Genomic DNA, 21,944 nt, shown 5'->3' with positions numbered 1-21,944 from the left:
ATTTTTTTTTTTTTTTTGATTGGGTTGTTTGTTTTTAATTGAGCTGCATGATTGGTTTGTATATTTTGGAAATTAATCCCTTGTTGGTTGCTTTGTTTGAAAATATTTTCTCCCATTCTGAGGGTTTTCTTTTCATCGTTTTGTTTATGGTCTCCTTTGTTATGCAAACGTTTTTAAGTTCTTTCTTATGGTTTCTGACCAGAAAGGCATCATCAGCAATCATTCTGTGAACAAGTACCCTGTTCCAGGCACAGAACTTTGTGCTTATTAACGTGGAGAATTCATAGAGTAATGTTAAGAAAAACCATTAAAGCTCCAGTTTCATGTATTGTTGGTGGGAATGTAAAATAGTTCAGCCACTTTGGAAACTGGTTTGGCAGTTCCCCAAAATATTAAACATAAAACCACACTATGATCCAGAAATTCCACTGCAAATTATATACATAGGACTTCCCTGGTGGTCCAGGGGCTAAGAATCCACCTGCCAGTGCAGGGGACACAGGTTCGACTTCTGGTCTGGGAAGATCCCTCATGCCTTGAAGCAACCAAGCCCATGCACCACAGCTACTGAGCTTGAGCACCTACAGCCCATGCTCAGCAACAAGAGAAGCTACTGCAATGAGAAGCCTGTGCAATACAACTAGAGAGTAGCCTCTGCTCACCACAATTAGAGAAAGTCCATGCAAAGCAAAAAAAACTCCAGCGTAGACCAAAAAATCCCCCCAAAACAAAGTATATACCTAAGAAAATTGAAAGGACTTCCCTGGTGGCTCAGTGGTAAAGACTTCACCTGCAATGCAAGAGACCCAGGTTCAATCCCTGGGTGGGGAAGATCCCCTGGAGGAGGACACGGCAACCCACTCCAGTATTCTTTCCTGGAGAATCCCATGGACAGAGGACCCTGGCGGGCTACAGTCCATAGGGCTGCAGAGTCAGAACAACTGAAGCACCTGAGCTCAGCTCAAGAAAATTGAAAACAGGCATTCATACAAAAACTTGTACACAGATATTCACAGCAGCATTTTTCATAACAGTATAAATAAACAACTCAAATATCCATCAGCTGAAGAACAGATAAATACAAAGTGGCATTTTCATACAACAGGGAATATTACTTGGCAATAAAAAGGAATGAAGTACCAATGCCCACTACAACATGAATGAACCTTGAGACCACAACACTAAGTGAAAGAAGCCAGTCATAAAAGACAAGGTGACTTGTATGGTATGTGAATTATATATTAGCAAATTTGTTTTTCCCCTTCATGGATCACAGCCTTGTCATAGCAAAGGGGCTTGCATAACTCAATGAAGCTATGAGCCAAGCCGCATAGGACTACCCAAGAAGGACAGGTCATAGTGAAGAATTTGGACAAAAGATGGTCCATTGGAGGAGGAAATGACAACCCACTCTAATATTCTTGCCTGGAGAACCACATGGACAGTGTGAAAAGGCAAAAAGATATGACACTGGAAGAGGAGCCCCCAGGTCAGAAGGTGTCCAATATGCTACTGGGGAAGAGTGGAGGGCAATTACAAATAGCTCCAGAAAGAAGGAAGTGGCTGGGCCTAAGTGGAAATGATGCTCAACTATGGATGTGTCTGGTGATGAAAGTAAAATCTGATGCTGTAAAGAACAATATTGCATAGGAACGTGGAATGTTAGGTCCATGAATCATGGTAAATTGGACATGTTAAGCAGGAGGTGGCAAGATCAAACATCGACATCTTAGGAACTGGTGAACTATGCAAAAAAGGTCTTAATTACCCAGATAACCATGATGGTGTGCTCACTCACCTAGAGCCAGACATCTTAGAGTGTGAAGTCAAGTGTGCCTTAGGAAGCATTACAATGAACAAAGCTAGTGGATGTGATGGAATTCCATCTGAGCTATTTCAAATCCTAGGTGATACTGTTAAAGTGCTGCACTCAACATGTTAGCAAATTTGGAAAATTTGTCAGCAGTGGCCACAGGACTGGAAAAGGTCAGTTTTCACTCCAATCACAGAAAAGAGCAATGCCAAAAAATGTTCAAACTACCATATAACAGTGCTCATTTCATATGTTAGCAAGGTTATGCTTAAATCCTTCAAGCTAGGCTTCAGTGGTACATGAACTGAGAACTTCCAGATGTACAAGGTGGGTTTAGAAAAGGCAGAGGAACCAGAGATCAAATTTCCAACATTCTTTGGATCATAGAAAAAGCAAGGGAATTCCAGAAAAACATTTACTTCTTTAAAAAACAAACAAACAAACAACAAAAAAAATGTTTACTTCTGCTTCATTGACTAAGTGAAAGCCTTGGACTGTGTGAATCACAACAAACTGTAGTAAATTCTTAAAAGAGATTGGAATACCAGACTACCTTCACTGTCTCCTGAGAAATCTGTATACAGGTCAAGAAGCAACAGTAAGAACCACACACAGCAGACATTATTCTCAATGGTGAAAAATTGAAAGCATTTCCCCTAAAATCAGGAACAAGACAAGGGTGCCCAGTCTCACCACTACTATTCAACATAGTTTTGGAAGTTTTGGCCACAGCAATCAGAGCAGAGAAAGAAATTAAAGGAATCCAGATAGGAAAAGAAGAAGTGAAACTCTCACTGTTTGCAGATGACATGATCCTCTACATAGAAAACCCTAAAGACTCTACCAGAAAATTACTAGAGCTAATCAATGAATATAATAAAGTTGCAGGATATAAAATTAACACACAGAAATCCCTTGCATTCCTATACACTAACAATGAGAAAACAGAAAGAGAAATTAAGGAAACGATACCATTCACCATTGCAACAAAAAGAATAAAATACTTAGGAGTATATCTACCTAAAGAAACAAAAGACCTATATATAGAAAACTATAAAACACTGATGAAAGAAATCAAAGAGGACACAAATAGATGGAGAAATATACCGTGTTCATGGATTGGAAGAATCAATATTGTGAAAATGAGTATACTATCCAAAGCAATCTATAGATTCAATGCAATCCCTATCAAGCTACCAACGGTATTCTTCACATAAGTAGAACAAATAATTTCACAATTTATATGGAAATACAAAAAGCCTCGAATAGCCAAAGCAATCTTGAGAAAGAAGAATGAAACTGGAGGAATCAACCTGCCTGACTTCAGGCTCTACTACAAAGCCACAGTCATCAAGACAGTATGATACTGGCACAAAGACAGAAATATAGATCAATGGAACAAAATAGAAAGCCCAGAGATAAATCCATGTACCTACAGACACCTTATCTTTGACAAAGGAGGCAAGAATATACAATGGAAAAAAGACAACCTCTTTAACAAGCGGTGCTGGGAAAGCTGGTCAACCACTTGTAAAAGAATGAAACTAGAACACTTTCTAACACCATACACAAAAATAAACTCAAAACGGATTAAAGATCTAAATGTAAGACCAGAAACTATAAAACTCCTAGAGGAGAACATCGGCAAAACACTCTCCGACATAAATCACAGCAAGATCCTCTATGACCCACCTCCCAGAATGTTGGAAATAAAAGCAAAACTAAACAAATGGGACCTAATCAAACTTAAAAGCTTTTGCACAGCAAAGGAAACTATAAGCAAGGTGAAAAGACAGCCTCCAGAATGGGAGAAAATAATAGCAAATGAAGAAACAGACAAAGGATTAATTTCAAAAATATACAAGCAACTCCTGCAGCTCAATTCCAGAAAAATAAATGACCCCCCCCCAAAAAAAAATGGGCCAAAGATCTAAACAGACATTTCTCCAAAGAAGACATACAGATGGCTAACAAACACATGAAAAGATGCTCAACATCACTCATTATCAGAGAAATGCAAGTCAAAACCTCAATGAGGTACCATTACACACCAGTCAGAATGGCTGCTATCCAAAAGTCTACAAGCAATAAATGCTGGAGAGGGTGTGGAGAAGGGGGAACCCTCTTACACTGTTGGTGGGATTGCAAACTAATACAGCCACTATGGAGAACAGTGTGGAGATTCCTTAAAAAACTGGAAATAGAACTGCCATATGACCCAGCAATCCTACTCCTGGGCATACACACCGAGGAAACCAGATCTGAAAGAGACACGTGTACCCCAATGTTCATCGCAGCACTGTTTATAATAGCCAGGACATGGAAGCAACCTAGATGCCCACCAGCAGATGAATGGATAATGAAGCTGTGGTACATATACACTACGGAATATTACTCGGCCATTAAAAAGAATTCATTTGAATCAGTTCTAATGAGATGGATGAAACTGGAGCCCATTATACAGAGTGAAGTAAGCCAGAAAGATAAAGACCAATACAGTATACTAACGCATATATATGGAATTTAAAAAGATGGTAACGATAACCCTATATGCAAAACAGAAAAAGAGACACAGATGTACAGAACAGACTCTTAGACTCGGTGGGAGAAGGTGAGGGTGGGATGTTCTGGGAGAACAGTATTGAAACAAGTATACTATCAAGGGTGAAAGACATCACCAGCCCAGGCTGGATGCATGAGACAAGTGCTCGGGGCTGGTGCACTGGGAAGACCCAGAGGGATGGGATGGAGAGGGAGGCGGGAGGGGGGATTGGGATGGGGGAATGCATGTAAATCCATGGCTGATTCATGTCAATGTATGGCAAAAAACCACTACAATATTGTAAAGGAATTAGCCTCCAACTAATAAAAATAAATGGAAAAAAAAGAAGAAGAAGAAGAAGCAACAGTTAGAACTGGACGTGGAATGGCAGTTTAAAATTGGGAAAGGAAAAAAAAAATTGGGAAAGGAGTACATCAAGGCTGTATATTGTCACCCTGCTTATTTAACTTATATGCAGAGTACATCATTGGAAATGACAGGCTGGATGAAACACAAGCTGGAATCAAGACTGCTGGGAGAAATATCAACAACCTCAGATATGCAGATGATACCACTCCAATGACAGTGAAAAGGAACTAAAGAGCCTCTTGATGAAGTTTAAAGAGTAGAGTGAAAAAACTGACTTGAAACTCAACATCAAAAAAACTAAGATCATGGAATCTGGTCCCATCAGTTCAGACTTTTTGCAACCCCTTGGACTGTAGCACCCCAGGCCTCCTTATCCATCACCAACTCCCGGAATTTACTCAAACTCATGTCCATTGAGTTGGTGATGCCATCCAACCATCTCATCCTCTGTCATCCCCTTCTCCTCCCGCCTTCAATCTTTCCCAACATCAGGGTCTTTTCACATGAGTCAGTTCTTCACATCAGGTGCCAAAGTATTGGAGTTTCAGCTTCAGCATCAGTCCTTCCAATGAATATTTAGGACTGATTTCCTTTAGGATGGACTGGTTAGATCTCCTTGCAGTCCAAGGAACTCTCAAGAGTCTTCTCCAACACCACAGTTCAAAGGCATTAATTCTTTGGCACTCAGCTTTCCTTACAGTCCAACTCTCACATCCATACATGACCACTAGAGAAACCACAGCTTTGACTAGACGGACCTTTGTTGGCAAAGTAATGTCTGCTTTTTAATATGCTGTCTAGGTTGGTCATAACTTTTCTTCCAAGGAGCAAGCGTTTTTTAATTTCATGGCTGCAATCACCATCTGCAATGATTTTGGAGCCCAGAAAGATAGTCTGTCACTGTTTCCACTGTTTCCCCATCTTTTGCCATGAAGTGAAGGGACCAGATGCCATGATCTTAGTTTTCTGAATGTTGAGTTTGTTTTTTTTTTTTGAATGTTGAGTTTTAAGCCAATTTTTTCACTCTCCTCTTTCACTTTCATCAAGAGGCTCTTTAGTTCTTCTTCTCTTTCTGCCATAAGGGTGGTGTCATCTGCATATCTGAGGTTATTGATATTTCTCCCAGCAATCTTGATTCCAGCTTGTGCTTCATCCAGCCCAACGTTTCTCATGATGGTACACTGCATATAAGTTAAATAAGCAGGGTGACAATATACTGCCTTAAAGTACTCCTTTCCTTATTTGGAACCAGTCTGTTGTTCCATGTCCAGTTCTAACTGTTGCTTCCTGACCTCCATACAGATTTCTCAAGAGGCAGTTCAGGTGGTTTGGTATTCCCATTTCTTTAAGAATTTTCCACAGTTTGTGGTGATCCACACAGTCAAACGCTTTGGCATAGTTAATAAAGCAGAAGAAGATGTTTTTCTGGAACTCTCTTGCTTTTTCAATGATCCAGTGGATGTTGGCAATTTGATCTCTGGTTCCTCTGCCTTTTCTAAATCCAGCTTGAACATCTGGAAGTTCACGGTTCACGTACTGTTGAAGCCTGGCTTGGAGAATTTTGAGCATTACTTTACTAGCGTGTGAGATGAGTGCAATTGTGTGGTAGTTTGAGCATTCTTTGGCATTGCCTTTCTTTGGGATTGGAATGAAAACTGACCTTTCCCAGTCTGGTCCCATCACTTCATGGCATATAGAAAGGAAAAAAGTGGAAGCAGTGATAGACTTTATTTTCTTGGGTTCCAAAATCACTTGTGGATGGTGATTGCAGCCATGAAATTAAAAGAAGCTTGCTCCTTGGAAGGAGAGCTGTGACAAACCTAGACAGCATATTAAAAAGCAGACATCATTTGGCCAATAAATGTTCGTATAGTCTAAGCTATGTTTTTTTCTGGTAGTCATGTATAGATGTGAGAGTTGGACCTAAAGAAGAGTGTCGAAGAATTGATGCTTTGAAATTGTGGTCCTGGAGAAGACTCTTGAGCATCCCTTGGACTGCAAGGAGATCAAACCAGTCAATCCTAAAGGAAATCAGTCCTATATATTCATTGGAAGGATTGATGCTGAATCTGAAGCTCCAGTAATTTGGCCACCTGATTTGAAGAGCCAACTCATTGGAAAAGGCCCTGATGCTGGGAAAGATTGAAGGCAGCAGAAGAGGGTGACAGAGGATGAGATGGTTGGATGGCATCATTGACTCATTGGATATGAATTTGAGCAAACTCCAGGAGACAGTGGAGGGCAGAGGAGACTAGTGTGCTGCAGTCCATGGGGTTGCAAAGAGTTCGACATGACTTAGTGACTGAACAATGATAACAACAAAATTTGTTGTTTTTAAAATCCTCCATTTAATAAGGAAACCATGGCACAAAAATGAGCATGTTCCTTAAGATTACACAGCTATCCTCCTGAGTTCATTCAGGGCAAGATACACACTTCCAAATAGCAGCATCTCGATGGTGAATGATCATAGTTTTGTTTTGTTCTTCCCCAATGTTGACAGTCTTTTCTGGACTCCCCCTTTACCTCTGCCTGAAGAGCCCGAGGTATGTCAGAGTGGGAGATGGGTCAATGGAAGATAATAGTTATCAGGACTCTCATTTCACTCTTTCATCTTATATGAGTTTACTGCTCCTCTCTCACTGTAGCATGTAAGTTCTAGGAATGCTGGGCTTTTGTTTTGCTTACCCCTGTATCCGCAGGTACTAGTTCAGCACCTAGCATGGATGCAGCAAATAGCAGTTGAAGAAATAAAAGGCAGACAGAGGAGGTTTCTGACTTTGGCTCTGTTAAAACTCTCAGTGGTGCAAATGGAGTAGGGGTGAGGTGGTGCACAGCATCAGAGATCTGAGGTACTTGTGGGAGAGATCTAGGAGACGTTGGATATACGTGTCTAGAAAGTATTTCCCTGAGAATTCCACACCCAAATGCTTACCGGGACCAGGGAGGTGCCAGGAATCATGACAGCGGCTTGTTCCTAAACAATGGATTGGAAAGGACAGTGGCCATCTGGAGAGAATACGCCCTGTCTCAAAGGACAGTCAGAGGGAGAGTAGGCAGTGTCAACAGACGATTTTTCAAGAGAAGCTGAGAACAAGAACTGCCAGGTGAAACCTTGTGTGCAAGCCAAGTTTCTCCTGGCCAATCCATTTCTGACTTGTCAGCATGAACTAGGCTTGAGTCCTCCCGAGAAGTCAGGTATGTGTGGCGGTGGCAGAGAATGCTGGATCTGTCTTTCCTAAGGTGATCGATGGGTACACTCGGAACAAGTCAATTCTGGGTAGTTTGGGTGAGAGCCAGCTTTTGTAGCTTATTTAGTAGTCACTTGCTTTTTTAATTATACCAAAGAACGTTAACTGTAAAACGATAGTAGTAAAATAGTACATTTCACAGGATCCCATTTTTTCGTAATATTTTAAGCATACCAAGTAAAGTAACTGGAGGAATATGCCCAACAGTTAACAGTGGCCATCTCTGAGGAATGGAATTATAAAGCATTTTTTCTTTGTACTAGGTATTTGTGTATTTATACTTTTATAATGACCATGTACTTAATACATTTAAAAAATTACAGATCTTATCTAACACTAATTACTATGCATGTTCATATACATGTGCAGGTGAACACAAATACCAAATGACTGACAGGGGTTACCTCTGGAAGGGTACGCGGCTTGGGTGTGTTGATAGATGAACAGGAAATTTAGTTCTGCTTTCTGTACTCCTTTAATCTTATTGACTTCAGTAACTGCTTTGGATTCCAAAATCCATAGATGCTCAAGTGCTATAGTTGGCCCTCCCTGTCTGTGGTCCCGCATCCATGGATTCAACCAACCATTGATTGCACAGTACTATAAGAAGTATTTGTTCACAAAAGTCTACATATAAGTGGACCTGTGCAGCTCAAACCTGTGTTCAAGGGTCAACTGGAATATGTAGTCCTCGCGGTCAAAAAGTATGAAAAACTTCATTGCCAAACACTCCAATCCAATCCCTCCAGAGGGAGAACAAATTGCCCAGGTGGGAAGGAGGGCAATATTGTCCTCATCCCTCCCTGACCACAGGACCCAGCCCAATACCCCCCAACGTGATCCAAACACACTCAAAGAGGAGCCAAGGGGCCTCATTGTAACACTCATTTTTATATAAATATCTGCAAGTCATGTTACAGAATAAGCCCCACCGGGGAAAAAAAGTCAACGTTATGTTTTTGTTAAACCGACCCCTGCCTTCTAGGTTGGGCCCCAGCCTGGGGGCACCTGCTGCTTTGGGAAGGCTGGGGCTGCTGCCAAGAGGCTGCTGAAGAAGCTGCCTATGTGGCCCATCCCCAGGCCGACCCCCTTCTTTGGTGTGTGGTACATGGTGACCTTCTCTGGTCCCCCCTCAGCCTGAGGCAGGGTTCTGGGGGACAGGGTTCTGGAGGGCAGGGCCCAGGAATCCTGGGGGCACTTGGAATAAGAGTTGGGGGGGAACCAAGCCACTAAGAGGTGGAGTATGAAGCTTAGAGGTTGCGCCTTTGGGGAGTGGGGCACAGAGTTAACAGGAGCAGGTAGGGGGAACCCGGGCTGTCAGTCAAGCAGGAAGCATCTGCCCTTCTTTCTGGCCTAGGTACCCAGGTCCCTTCCCCTGTTGGTCCCCCTCCTTCTGGTCCCCGTATTCCCAGGAATAAGCCCTGGGTCCCTGCCTGTCCCCTCCCAGCTCTTCCCCCTTCAACTCCCCCTCCCCCCACAGAGAGGCCAGAGGCTAGGAACACAGCACCAGTCTTAGGATTTAATTAACCAGGAAGGGGGATTATTGGGAGGGGCACCCCTGTAAAAATGTACAAAAGGTCTGGGGGGCTATGTGGAAGGGGAGATAAATATGTACATGGAACCCCCCTTCCTTTAGCCCCTCCTCCCCCAGCCCTGAGAGGGCATGAGGACTTGGGTGGTAGGTGATGAGGAGGGGGGCACTTTGGCCTCTGGCTTAGTGAGCCCTTGGGGAGGCGGGCCAAGGGCCTAGGGGCCCTCAGAAGGGGCGATGGTGCACCTCAGGAGATCATGAGATGTGACCTCTGAAATGACCCCCACTCTCATGTACACACACACACACACACACTCTCAGACACACACACACACACACACACACCTCTCTAGAGGTTTGTGACCTCTGCCCTCCCAGTGACCCCAAGGTCCAACTGATGCTTGATCTCATGGGGTTGGGACTTCTGCTCCCAGATTCCATGACCTCAGAGGTGGCTGGTGAGGTCATGACCTCTGCCCTCCAGCCCTGGCTTGAAAACCTCAGCTCTAGGACCTTGTCAGAAGAAAGGGGGGATGGAGCTATGCCCCTGCCCCTCCCCTTTCCTCACCTGTCAGCCCGGGCTGGGCCAGGGGCCCGAGGAGGGGAACTAGGCCGGGGGGCGGGCACAAGCGGAGGTGGTGCCCCCAAAAGGGCTCCAGGTGGGGTCTTGCTGAGAAGGTGAGGGGTTCCTGGGGCCGCAGTCGGTGGCGGCGGCGGAGCCAAGCGGCTGTAGAGCAGGGGATGGGCAGGCTCCAGACCGTAGAGGCGGGCGGCGGCCACAGCCCCAGGTCCAGTCAGCTCCTCACCCGCCTCGTAGAAGCGGGGCGGCCTAGCGAGGCGAGGGGGCCCAGCCAACCAGGTTGGCTCCAGGAAGCCAGCACAGCGCTCTGGAGGACTAGGGCCCAGAAATGGGGGTGGCCGGGGCCTCTCAAACAGCAGGTGAAGGCCTTGGGGCCCGGTGGTGGCAGCGGCGGCGGCAGCAGCGGCGGCGGCGGCGGCGGCAGCAGCAGCGGCGGCGGCGGCCTCTTCCTTCCGCTCCTCCTTTACCCGCACTGACTCCTTGGTGGGCCGGGCCCCTTCCTCGCCAGCCCGGGCCTTGGGAGTAGCAGGAGAAACTCGGAGCTGGGGCCGGGAGAAGGGGAGGTCCCTGGGGGAGGTGAGGAAGGAGAGGATGAAGGAGCTTAGAGGGATGGCGGGCGGGCAGGCAGAGGGCTGGGCAGGCTGGGAGCACATGAAACCATACCTGTCCTTCTCCTCCTTGGTGAGAGAGGGCTCCCTCCGCTCCACCGGCCGCTCCTTGTCTGAGCCCGGGGTCCGGGCGGCCTCAGGGGGCCGGACCCAGGCAGGAAAGGCCAGAGGACTGCGGTGCAGGCGGCCCCATGGGTCTGGGGGGGAGGCGAAGGCTGGTGGGGCCCCTGGGCTTTCTTTCTGGGCAAAGACGGCGCCGGAGTCTAGACAGAGGACAGAGCAGAAGGTGATGGGAGCCAGGCGTGGTAGGGCCCACTCAGGCACCCTCCTGGCCCCCTGCCTGGGCACAGCAACCCACCACCCTAGCCTCCACTCCACCTCTCCCCATCCCCTCCAGCACTCACTGAATGTGGGGCTGCCCAGGCCTCCAAAGGCCCCGTTGGAGAGGGCAGCCAAGGAGGCGAAGCTTGTGGGACGCCCAAAGGGATCTGTGGGAAAAAGGGGGGGATGGTCAGAGCACTGGGCGGCCGGCTCCGAGCAGGCATCATGGACTGGCAGAGAAGAGGCTGGTCAGCAAGCAGGCCCTGGAAAGGTACTGAGGTTTAATGTGCAATGTGTTGTTTAACGGCATAAGTTCCATGAGGGAGGCGGGATCATTCCCACTTAAGGATGATGAAACAGGCTCAGAGAGGTGAAGTGACTTGCCCATCAATGGTCATCTAACCAGGCCTCTGACTCCAAGGTCAGGCTCTTACCCCACATTCCCCTACACCCACCACCCAGGCCAGCTCAACAGCCAGCCACTCACCTGAAGAACCTCTGCTAGCTGCCTCCCACCTGCATGCAACTGAACCCTGACTTTGTGTGTATGTCACATGGCCAGTGAGAACACCTAACTTGCCAGCTAGGGAAATCTCACAATTGCCTCTTCTAGAACACCTTTCCCTGGGCCAGCCGGCTCAATTCCTCCTTGTTCATCCAAACTAGGATAAATCTCCCCAAGAAGCTGGCCGAGACCACTGGGAGCCAGGGACCATGCTGCACAGCCTTCCTCCATAAGCCTCTCCCCCTACCCCTGGCTATTTCAGACAGTGACTGAGCTGGCGGGGACTGGTGATGACTCTGCCCTTCAATATTCCATTTTACAGATTGTAAGATCAAGGCTCAGAGCAGGGAGAGTAACTTGCTCGAGGTCACAAAGCATGTGAACCCAGGTCTACCCTCCATTCCAGTTGCCTCTCAGGTCTAATTTCAATCCCCCGCTTAACACCTCCAAGAAGTCAAGGTCAAGGCCTGGGTTGCCCAACATGCCCTTGGTTCTTACCAATGTGGGTGCTGGGACTCAGAAAGGGTCCATGGGCCCCGGGAGCTGCCGTGAAAGGGTTGGCTGCAGCATGGACGGCACCTGGGGCAGAGAGGCGGATGAGGCTGAGTGTGTGCAAGGTGGGCCTCGGGCTACAGGTGGGCACCCTCAGGCCCAGAGAGAGGGCTGGCCAGACTCACCAGTCGCAGTGAAGAGGGAGGCGGCCGAGTGGGAGAGCTCCTGCCCAGGGGGCAGGGCCCCATAGGGCCCCGGAAGGCAGGGCAGGAGGTCGTTCCGAAAGTCAAGCTTGTGGGAGTCGCCCTGCATGGGACAGGGAGAGGGGCAGTGAGTGAGGAGGCAGGTGTGGTCCCACTCTTGCTCTTCCACCCTGAGGCCCCCTCCGAGAGCTGGCTGGTGCCAAGGGAGGGCTAGCGTGGGCCTCTGCCTCTCTCCGAACCTTCTCTGACCACCCCCCAAGTTAGCGAGAGAACTTAGTACTGACTGCGGAATTGCTCACGCAGTGACCAGGGACAGGAGAGGACGTTTCTGGCCAAGATTCTGCCAAGCTCCACTGAAGGCAGACGCCCAGAGCTCAGGCAGGCCCGCTCTCCCCAGCCCTCCAGCCCCAGTACCTTCATCTTTTCCTGGTGTCTCAGGATCATGTAAGCCACACGCACGTGCATGGCACACCACTTCCCTGGTTTCTGCCGCCCCAGAAGGATGACCAAAGGGAAAGGGAAGGAAAGAACATTCACTCATCACCCACTCCAGACCTTGCCCTGGGCCCAGCCTCGCCACACAACGTCCCCACTTGTCAACCCCTACAAGTGAGGGGTTAGGACTAGGTTCATTTCACAGCCTAGGAAACTGAGGCTCAGAGAGAGAAACAGTCTTGCCCAAGGTCCCACGGCCTGCTGTGTGTGTACCCAGGCCTGCAGTTTGCAAGCCTTTCGTTTCCTGCTGTTCCATCTGGCTGCCTCCACGTCTTGGGCTTCTGGCTTATTCCCAAGCAAGACCCACCCCTCAGACAAACACGCTGACGCCAGCCCCCAGCCTCATGCAGCCTGAGGTCCTCACCAAACTCACCCTCAAAGGTGGCCGGAAATGGTCAGGGATCTGGGAAGGGCAAAGCAGAGATTGGCGGCAGTTCAAACCTGTTTACTGACCGAGGTACCTCATCTCCACAGTCCCCAGTGTCCCGCCCACCCAAGCACCTCCCTAAGACCTTGTGTGGCACCCTCAAACCCTTCCTTTTCCCCCTTTTCTCCCACTCTGGGCATCTCCCTTCCAGCACTAAGTTACTGAACCTGGCCCCAAGGAGATGCCCTGCCTGGAAGGCTGTAGAATGGGTTAGTGGGCAGGCAGGTTTCTCAGAGAAGAGTAGCTCTCTGATTGACAGCTTCACGTATAATGAAGATCTGCTTAAGATTCCTTTAGAAAAATACCTTTTCAATTGTTAAAGGAAGCTGGAAAACCTCTGGTCTAGTCTCTTGTTTAGGAAATACATCCTATGCTTTTCACGATGTTCCTGGAGCCCTGGGCTTTAAGGCTGCTGCCCATGTCTCGTCACAAAGGGGCAGCTTATCTTTTCATTAAGGACAGAACTTCCTGGTATGATGTCATTTGAAAAAAAAAAGAATGCTGTGACTTAAAAAAAACCCTGAAAACCCTTATAAAAACTACTGTCCTAATAATCTTATTTCTGGGGCAACTTCACAAAATTCCTATTCCTCATGCCTGAGAAAGCCTTCACCAACAGAAATTCTCTCTCCTCAGATTCTCAGGGATACCGCTGATCACATATTAAAGGGAGGGATCAGGGGGTCACTCTCAAGTCAACACTGCTCTCCCTCAACAGATCTTCGAGCTCCCCGAGGACCTGCCTTGACCCCCCTCACCTGTGTCCCCTTTTGGGGAAGCCCGCTCGGCACTGGCCCCAGTCGTGGTGGCAGCTCGGGGTTCGTGCTCTGAGAAAGGGGAGTGGAGGGATCAGTCAGAGGAGCTGATGCCAGCATAAAAGGGGGCTAGAATCAAGCTGGGGGCTGGGACGGGGAGGGAGTACGGCTTTGAAGAAACCTGGATCTACAGGGTGAGGGCAGGAGGAGGGGCGTGGTCTGGGGGAACGAGAAGGTACATGGTTCCGGGGGTGTCTGGGTTTGAAGGGGTGGGAGGTGGTGGTGTGTCTGGGTTGGGAGCTCACCTTGGGCTGGAAGGCCCCCTGCAGGGAGCCAAAGGAGACAGCCGGCGGGAGGCCCGGAGGGAGGCCGGGCACTGCGGGAGGGAAGGCCGTGTACGGCTGCAGAGAGAAGGGGACTGGTCCAACTGGGGGTGGAGGTGCAGCCCAGGTCTGGTCTGCTCATCGGTCCCCTGGCCTCCACCCTAGACCCCCCACCTCCCCCAGGGAGCTCTCCCAGGCTCAAGGCTCTTGCTTTGGAAGCTGAAGACTGGACCCCCACAGTCAGGGCCACACACACTGATATATCCATGCCCACACACCACACACACACACACTCACATTATGCCGGAAAAGGCCTTCCATCTTTCCTGGATATTTCTCAAACTAGGGAAGAGAAGGGAAAAGTAAGCTGCCAGCCAGGAACTCAGGGCTTTCCCCTGGAAGCCACACCCTCCCCCCCAGGTCTCTGAGCCTCATCACTGGCCCAATGAGGAGCTCACCATATGGGGGCCGTGGGGCGGCAGCAGGCCCGGGGGGTAAGGGGTGAAGTGCTGGTGGGTGTGCTGGTGGGTGTGCTGGTGCTGGTGGTTGTGCTGGTGGAACTGGAAGGCCAGGGGCCGGGCTGAGCCCCCTGCCCCCACCACCTCGGGGCCACCCTGGGCATTCAGGTAGCGAGAGTTCAGGTCCTGGCCGATCAGGTCCTGCTCTGTGGGAGGGGAGGGGGAGAAGGCTTTAACATCTGCAGCCACCATGGCAGCCTCCTTGGGCCCGGGTGACTGGCCTTCCCTTCTGGCCTTGGGCCACTCCCTCCTCAAGCCCTGCTGCCTGCTAAGGTCCAGATGCCCCGAAGTCAAACGGGCCCAAGCCCAGGGCCATGGCCCCCCGCCCCCCGGCCAGGATCCCAAACTCACCAGAAAGGGCGTTAGCGGCTGAGGCCCCAGGGTGCCCTGGCACCTGCAGCAGGGGTGGGGGTGGGGGCAGGGTGGGGCCAGGGGAGAACAAGGAGGGGTGGTGGGGTGGTGGTGGGGGCCGAAGCCCAGGAGGGGGGAAGCTGTGGGTGGATAAAGGCAGGGGCAGTGAGGGCGTCGGGGGCCGGTGGGTGAGCTGCGCGGACGAGGAGGAGGCAGATGAGGAGGAAGAGGACGAAGAGGATGATGAGGGGGGAGGTTGAGCCACGGGAGGGGCCGGGGCCTTGGGGGGCGGCCGTGAAGAGCTGGGGAGAGAAGTGGGGAGATGAGTGAGGGGCTGGGAGGTGCCATCTCTGACGGGAGGGGGTCAGAAGCCTGGGAGATACCTTGACCCTGGTTCTCCAACATGGAAGGTGGTAGAACCCGGCCCCCAGGACCCCTACCCCCAACCCAGGGAACCCATCCTCAGACGGAGGTACCTCCCACACCCAACAACCCCCCCTCCTCCTGTCTCTTCTTCCACACAGCTGCCTCTGACGCCTCTGGTCCTTTCCTTTTCTGACTCAATCACAGCACAAAACGTATCATTCACTTTGACGCTTAATTACAACAGGCCACCTGGGTTCCCACCCGAAGACAGTGGAAGCAGCACTGCGCTGGTCTGGTGTAGGAGTCAGGAGGCCTGAATTCTAGGCCCATCTTGCCATTAACACCCTGGGTGACCTTGAGCAAGTCACTGCCTCTCTCTGAGCCTTAGTTTTCTCAATAAGGGAAAAAATGATAATGATGATAACAGTAACAACAAAAATTGCATCAATCATAGAAGTGTCATTAATGCTTACCCTTTAGTGAGCACTTACTGTATGCCAAGTGCTGTCATCTGCTTTATATGCTAATCCAAATCCCCAACATTCCACATCACCTTCCCAACTGCTGCCGCATCCCTGGGACCCCTTGTACCGTTTACTTCTTTAAACTTAACTCAGTTTCTTTTTCACTTGGCCTCACCAAAGAGGAATGTGTAAAATTAAGGGGCTGAGGTACTACTTGTATTTTTTTTTTAAAACACATCAAAGCTGAAAAAATTTTACTCATGTACCACCTAAATTCTCTCACACACCACTAACAAAAGAGTGTACACACTTTGGGAAACACTGCATTAACTCATAATTAATCCTCACAACAGCTTTACAATGGAAGTACTATTATTATTTCACTTTACAAAAAAAAGAAATTGAGGCTCAGAGAGATTAAGTGACTTGTCAAAAATCACACAGCCATTAAGTGGCAGAGTAAGAATTTGAATCCAGGTCTGAATGACACCAAAGTCAGCACTCTTAGTCATCATGTCAGCATTTCCCAAAGTATGTTCCAAACAACACTATTCCTAAGAAATGTGCCTTGCCAAAAAAAAAAAAAAAAACCAACTTGGGAAATAAAATTGGGGAACGGCACAAACTGGATTCCTCTGCAAGTGAATGTATGAAGGGTTCTGAGAAGTCCTGTAGTAATCTCTTTAAATTTGTTCCACAGTATCTCTCAAACTTTTTAGCCCCCAAATCCCTTTTCAAGTGATATCCCACAGGAAACAACCCATGTCCCCAGACACAGAATGCAGGGGTTGGCACCAAAATGACCAGGTCTTTCCAGACCCAGCCAGACCCCCCACTCACTCACCTGCCAGTGCTGAGGTCCAGGCTGCTGCCATAGGGGGAAGTGCGGAGGCCAAAAGGCGAAACCCGAAGCTGCAGCTGGGGCTGGGGTGGGGGTGGCAGACTGGGGGCGGCCGGCAGGGGTGCAGGGGGTGAGACAGGAGGCCGAGGGGCCGGTGGAGGCGGTGGTTCCTTCGGGGGGAAAGGCACTAGCAGCGGGTCGGGCCCTGGGGGCTGTTCCTGGCTCCGCTCCAGGCCCGACACTTTAGGGACTACGGAGAGTTTTGCTTCACAGTTCCCATTGAAGGCGCCGTGGGGGCCCGAGGCTGTGAGGGCAGGACGACAGACATACTCAGTTAAGGACCATGCTCACCCAGTTTCCCTCCCTTGTCTCCAACCCCAGCCCTTAGGACCAACCTTTGCTGGTTGAGACAGTAAAGGACGGGTCGAGGTCATCATCGGAGACCTGGGGAAGAAGGACAGGGACACAGTCAGGTTCTGGTCAGGTCAGGCCTTCACCCAGGAAGGCCAACAGCCTCTGGAGTAGGCTAGGCACTGGTAGTGGTGACAAGTCTATTCCATCAGCTTAGCTGAAATCCACCAAAGACTGTGGGCTCTAGGAGGCCCTATGCTGGGGGAAAAGGGTAGGGCGACTAAGCCTGCGCATCTGATAGGCCAGGAAGACTGAACTGAGGCAGTACTGAAGTTAACAGAGAAACGGGCAAATCAAGGCAAAAATGTCAGATATCACTAACTGCTGGCCCAGAGTGTCTACCGGGCTTATAGGTATGTTTGGTCCATAAATGTCAGCAAAAGTTTTAAACTAACTGCGAATACTTAGAAATCTGGAGATTCTTCATAAAAACTCAAGATTCAGGTTCTCTTGACAATGGGCTCCCACTCTCCTAATAGTGCCCGATCAGATGGACAAGGGCTATTTGTTTCACCACAGAAGTCCCTGTCCAGTCAACTTTTTATACTACAGCAAGACACACATCAGGGAATATACGTTTAGTTACTGACAGAAGAGCATCAACTGCTAGAACACACTTTCAAAGCTAGCACATCAGCCCTAAGGACAAAATGAAACACACCTTTATAGCATATGTTCTTACACTGTGTACAATAGTTCAGCGTCCTCACTGCCGTGACTATGGTCTACAGACTCTAATCTATAGGAGCAGACGCTAATCTATAGGAGCAGACTAATAACCAGCAGGAAGAACCAACTGGGTTCCATAGCCACCCTGGGTTTCCGTGGAGAACCACCGGTATCTCCAAGCGCTTTGGAAAGGATAGCACAGCAAGGCATAGGCCTTTGATTCTTTGGTCAATTGGCTCCAATTACCAAATAAAACTTGTCATTTACTTTCTCAATCCCCGCCCCTACCCTGCCCACCTGCCCCAGGCATCCTCCCCAAAAATCTATTTCTGGCTCAACTTAACTCACCTTCCCCACTTAAGGGAAGGCTCTATCTGCTGCACAAGGAGACCTTTAAGGCACAGTTCATTTTTTTTTTTTTTGGCACAGTTCATTTTATGAGCTGTACTACTGCCCACCCAACAAGTTCTAACCCCACTCACCCTCTCGTCCAGATCACTTTCTGCATCACACTGGGGAGAAGGAAAGACAGAGGTGTCACAACAGGGAAGAGAAGGGGGGCCCAAGGTCAAGGGGAGTTTCAGACAGGGAGTGAACGGGGAGGGGCCTGTACAGGTGGAGAGCACTTACTATGTATCCAGCTTCCAGAGAATGACGGGAGGAGGCCTGAGAAAGACCAGAGTCCAGAGGTAAGGGAGGCCGGCTGGCAGGCCTTTGGATTAGTCTAAGCTCCCTGGCAAGGCGCTGAAGGCCCCTCACGACATACTCTCTGTCTCCTTCTGGTCCCCACCCAGTCCCCACTGCTCTGGCAACTTTTCAAATCTACCAGATTCTCACATCTCTGCGCTTTTGCCCAAAACAATTAGCCCTATTTCTCTTCTCAGCAAACTTATGACTATCCTTCAAGGCCTGACTAAGACATCCCAGGGGGCTTTCCCTAACCACAACCCTCCTCCCATCCCCCAGGCAGAATGAGTGGCTTCCTCATGTGGGTTTCTGCAGCATCTCTCCCAGCTCTCTACCTTCTGGTGCCTCTCAAGTTTTGGTCTAGATGTTTGCTTAAAGATTATTCTTTCCTACTAGACTAATATTGACTTGAAAAGGGATGCAGAGACCATATCTAATTTATGATTCAACTATGTCCTTTTGATACATCTCTTGAATTATCAATATGTTCGAGGCAGACCCAGTATCAGCCAAAAGCGGGCAAGTCTGACTGTGGACATGTCTTTATCAGTCCGGGATGGGGCAGTGGGAGCTCAAATATGCTTTGCCTTTCTCTTTGTCCTTAGAGACTGGGGTCACTTCACCATGGGTAGCGGCACTGCTGACAGAAAACGGATCTATGTAAAGAATATTCGGCTCAGAGTTTTAAAAGGACAGGGATCTGGGACAAGCTCACCTCTTTCCTTCTCCGCTTATTGGGCCATTTTCGGGCCCGATCCCCAGAGGGCCGGCCAGGCTCTCGATCAGAGCTGTCCCCTGGTTCCCCAGTTGCCCCACTGGAGCCCCCCCTCTTCCGCTTCCCAGAATGCTTCATCCGATGTTCCAGTCGCTCTGGGGGCTGAAGAGACGCATCCTTCTGTGGAGGAGGAGGTGGGACTAAAGTACATGGTGGAGAAAGGAAAGCTCCCCACCTCTCTGGGGGTGACCAAGCTACCAAAGTGGCTCTCGGGCCGGGTAACCTGGTTGGTCCCTGGAGACTAACTCTACCTCCTCCCACCCCAGGGTGGGGCAGAGGCCTGGCCAGAGGAGCCGGTTGCTCTGGTTTGGGGTGCCAGCATTCCCCCCTCAACTCCACCCACTCCAGGCACCGTACCCTTCTCTCTGGCCCTCTGAAGCCCCCCAAAGGTCCCTGGCCCCAACAGGCCCCACCTGCAAGGCCTCGAGGCTGGCGAAGCTGGCGATGGCGAAGCCATCGATCAAGTCCTCCTCCTCTTCTTCCTCCTCCTCAGGCTCTTCCTCGGCCTCCCCATCGTCTGCGCCCCCCTCCTCCTCCTCCTCCTCGTCTTCCTCCCCGCGGCTGCCCGAGCCAGCAGGCCGCTTCCGAGCTCGGGGTCGCGGGGGCCGAGGCCTGGGACGCGGCCGCCGCCGTCTCGGGCCTCCGGGCCGCTCTCCAGACGAAGCTGACGACCACGGCCTGGCGGGCGGCGGCGGCGACGACGAGGACGAAGAGCCGCGCGGGGCGGCCAACAGGGCCCGGGGCGCGTCGCCGCCGGGACCTCGGCGGCGCCGCTGCTCCCGGTCTCGGTCTCGGCGCGAGCAGCGCCTCCGCCGCCGCTCCCCCTCAGTGGCCCAGCCCGGGCCCGGAGCCGCGGCCGCTGCCGTCTCCATGGCGACCGCCCTCAGCGCCGCATCCGGAGGCGGCGGGCCCCGGAGCGGCCTGTCCGCAGGCCAGGGGTCGCAGGCGCGGCGCTGGCGGCTGCACAGGGACGAAAGGGCCACGGCTTTCCCTTTAAAGCAGGATCTGCTAGCCCCGAGCGTGCCCCAAGGCCAAGGCCCAGGGAGCCGGCGCCGCCCCCGGGGCGACAAGCCCGAGAGCCCCCCCTGTGGGGCCGGCGGGGCCGAGACAGCGAAAACGGGGCGGCCGTCCCTTTAAGGCAAGGCCTCAAGTTGTCCAGTCCCTGACTCCTTTAAGACGACCCGACGGTGTCCGACCGGCCTAGTTCGGTGGCCGCCCCCTACCAGGGGTCGAGACAAGTCTCCCCGAGGAAGAGGAAGGGCCACCCCTTTAAAAGGGGCCGAAAGCTCGCCCCGAAACGTCGACCTCCCCTTTAAAAGTGCCTCAAGTCCTCCGGCTAAAAGAGGCCACCCCTTTAAGGAGTCCAGGGTTCTCCAAACAGCAGGCCGCCCCTTTAAGGGCTCGGGAGTTAGTTTCTAGTCCTCCACAAACGGCCACTTCCCCTTTAAGTTGAATTTAAAGGACTTCTTGCGTTGAGAAGTGGCGATGAGAATCCCCTACTCGCTCCAGTTCTCCCAACAGCACAGTTCTCAATTTGTCAGCGTCTGTTCGGTGGCTTCCCCTTTAAAGGCTGGCGTTGTAGTCCGCCGAGATCGGTGGCCACCCCTTTAAGGAGATTTAAAGGGGCCTCTTCAAGGCCCAGCTCTTCCAGCCTCCGCCTCCGGTCGCCATGAAAGGCGCGAGGTGGGGGGCGGGGCCGAGGGGGCCAGCCCTCCAAAGCCCCGGATGTGAGGCAACGGTGACGGGTAGAGCTTGTCTGTCTGCCGACATAAAAGTCTCTTCCTTCTTTCCTCCGTCTCTGTCTGACGTTCGCCTTAAAGAATCCGGAACGGCTGCTGGGCAGCTGGGGAGCTCCAGCTCACCCTCCTGTCGTCTCCTTTGGAGTCTTGGGCCTCTTCTCCGCCAGGACTTCCCTGCCCCTCCTCCCTCTTCCTCCTCAGCCTACGCCTCCTTCCTCTCTCTGTCTCCTCCCACTTTCCGCCCCCTTCCCCTCACCCCTCTACAGGCTTAGCCGTAGATAGGCTGAGAAGTGTACGTCAAGTCGAAGGGGCGGAGTCAAACGCGGGAGGGAGGGAGTAATATGTAACCGCCCTCAAATCTTGGATTTGGTATACGTCAGATTAGCTCCGCCCCTCATCAAGTCTTGTGACTCAACTGGTTAGAAGTAGGTACTTGGGGCGGTCCTCCAGGTGACCCCGCCTCTTCCTGCTCTTCGTTTATTGGCTACTCCTGACGACGTCTAGCCGAGGATCTGGATCTAGTGTGCGAGTCGTTGGGGGCAGTTGGCCGCTGGGTGGCGCGCGGCCGCGGAAGGACACTGTCGACTGCTAGTTATGTCTTCTCTCCCTTTCTGCCGCTTGGCTTAGTCCACAGGCTGTCTAGCTTCTCGCGCACGCGCGTGATGCTACAACCATCAGGCTGGCAGCTCAGCGGGATCCCCCGCCGCGCCGGGTGGTTAGAGCACGCGGCTTGAGAGTGCCAGCCGAGCGTAAAGGAAGCTTTCGCGTCCCGTTATCGCTCGTTGCAGTAGGAGTGCTGGCCTGGGGTCTGCGTGTTAACAAGAAAAAAAACAGTTTGCATTGTGTGCCGGACACCTTCTCACATAGAAACTCACTTGACAGAAGTCTCCTGGAAGGTACTACCATCA

At 50.8% G+C, this 21,944-nt stretch overlaps 1 protein-coding gene across 1 annotated transcript; it reads right to left on the bottom strand.

Moving 5' to 3' along the window:
* Positions 1 to 8,846: 8,846 nt before the first annotated feature.
* Positions 8,847 to 21,260, bottom strand: FBRS (fibrosin). Its single transcript, XM_043914757.1, has 18 exons — positions 19,711 to 21,260; positions 19,238 to 19,417; positions 18,466 to 18,501; positions 18,318 to 18,347; positions 17,151 to 17,199; positions 16,759 to 17,059; positions 15,085 to 15,386; positions 14,674 to 14,879; positions 14,513 to 14,557; positions 14,198 to 14,293; positions 13,896 to 13,964; positions 13,084 to 13,113; positions 12,630 to 12,701; positions 12,198 to 12,318; positions 12,019 to 12,099; positions 11,099 to 11,182; positions 10,750 to 10,957; positions 8,847 to 10,653 (listed from the first exon to the last, which is right to left on the bottom strand). The coding sequence occupies exons 1-18, from the start codon at positions 20,167 to 20,169 to the stop codon at positions 10,071 to 10,073; spliced, it is 2,952 nt and encodes a 983-aa protein (XP_043770692.1). The 5' UTR covers positions 20,170 to 21,260; the 3' UTR covers positions 8,847 to 10,070.
* Positions 21,261 to 21,944: the final 684 nt, after the last annotated feature.

Source organism: Cervus elaphus, chromosome 10 (assembly GCF_910594005.1).
Source record: "Cervus elaphus chromosome 10, mCerEla1.1, whole genome shotgun sequence".
NCBI lineage: Eukaryota > Metazoa > Chordata > Mammalia > Artiodactyla > Cervidae > Cervus > Cervus elaphus.
Note: the sequence above shows the minus strand (reverse complement) of the source record. Positions and strands in the feature narration are given on the sequence as shown.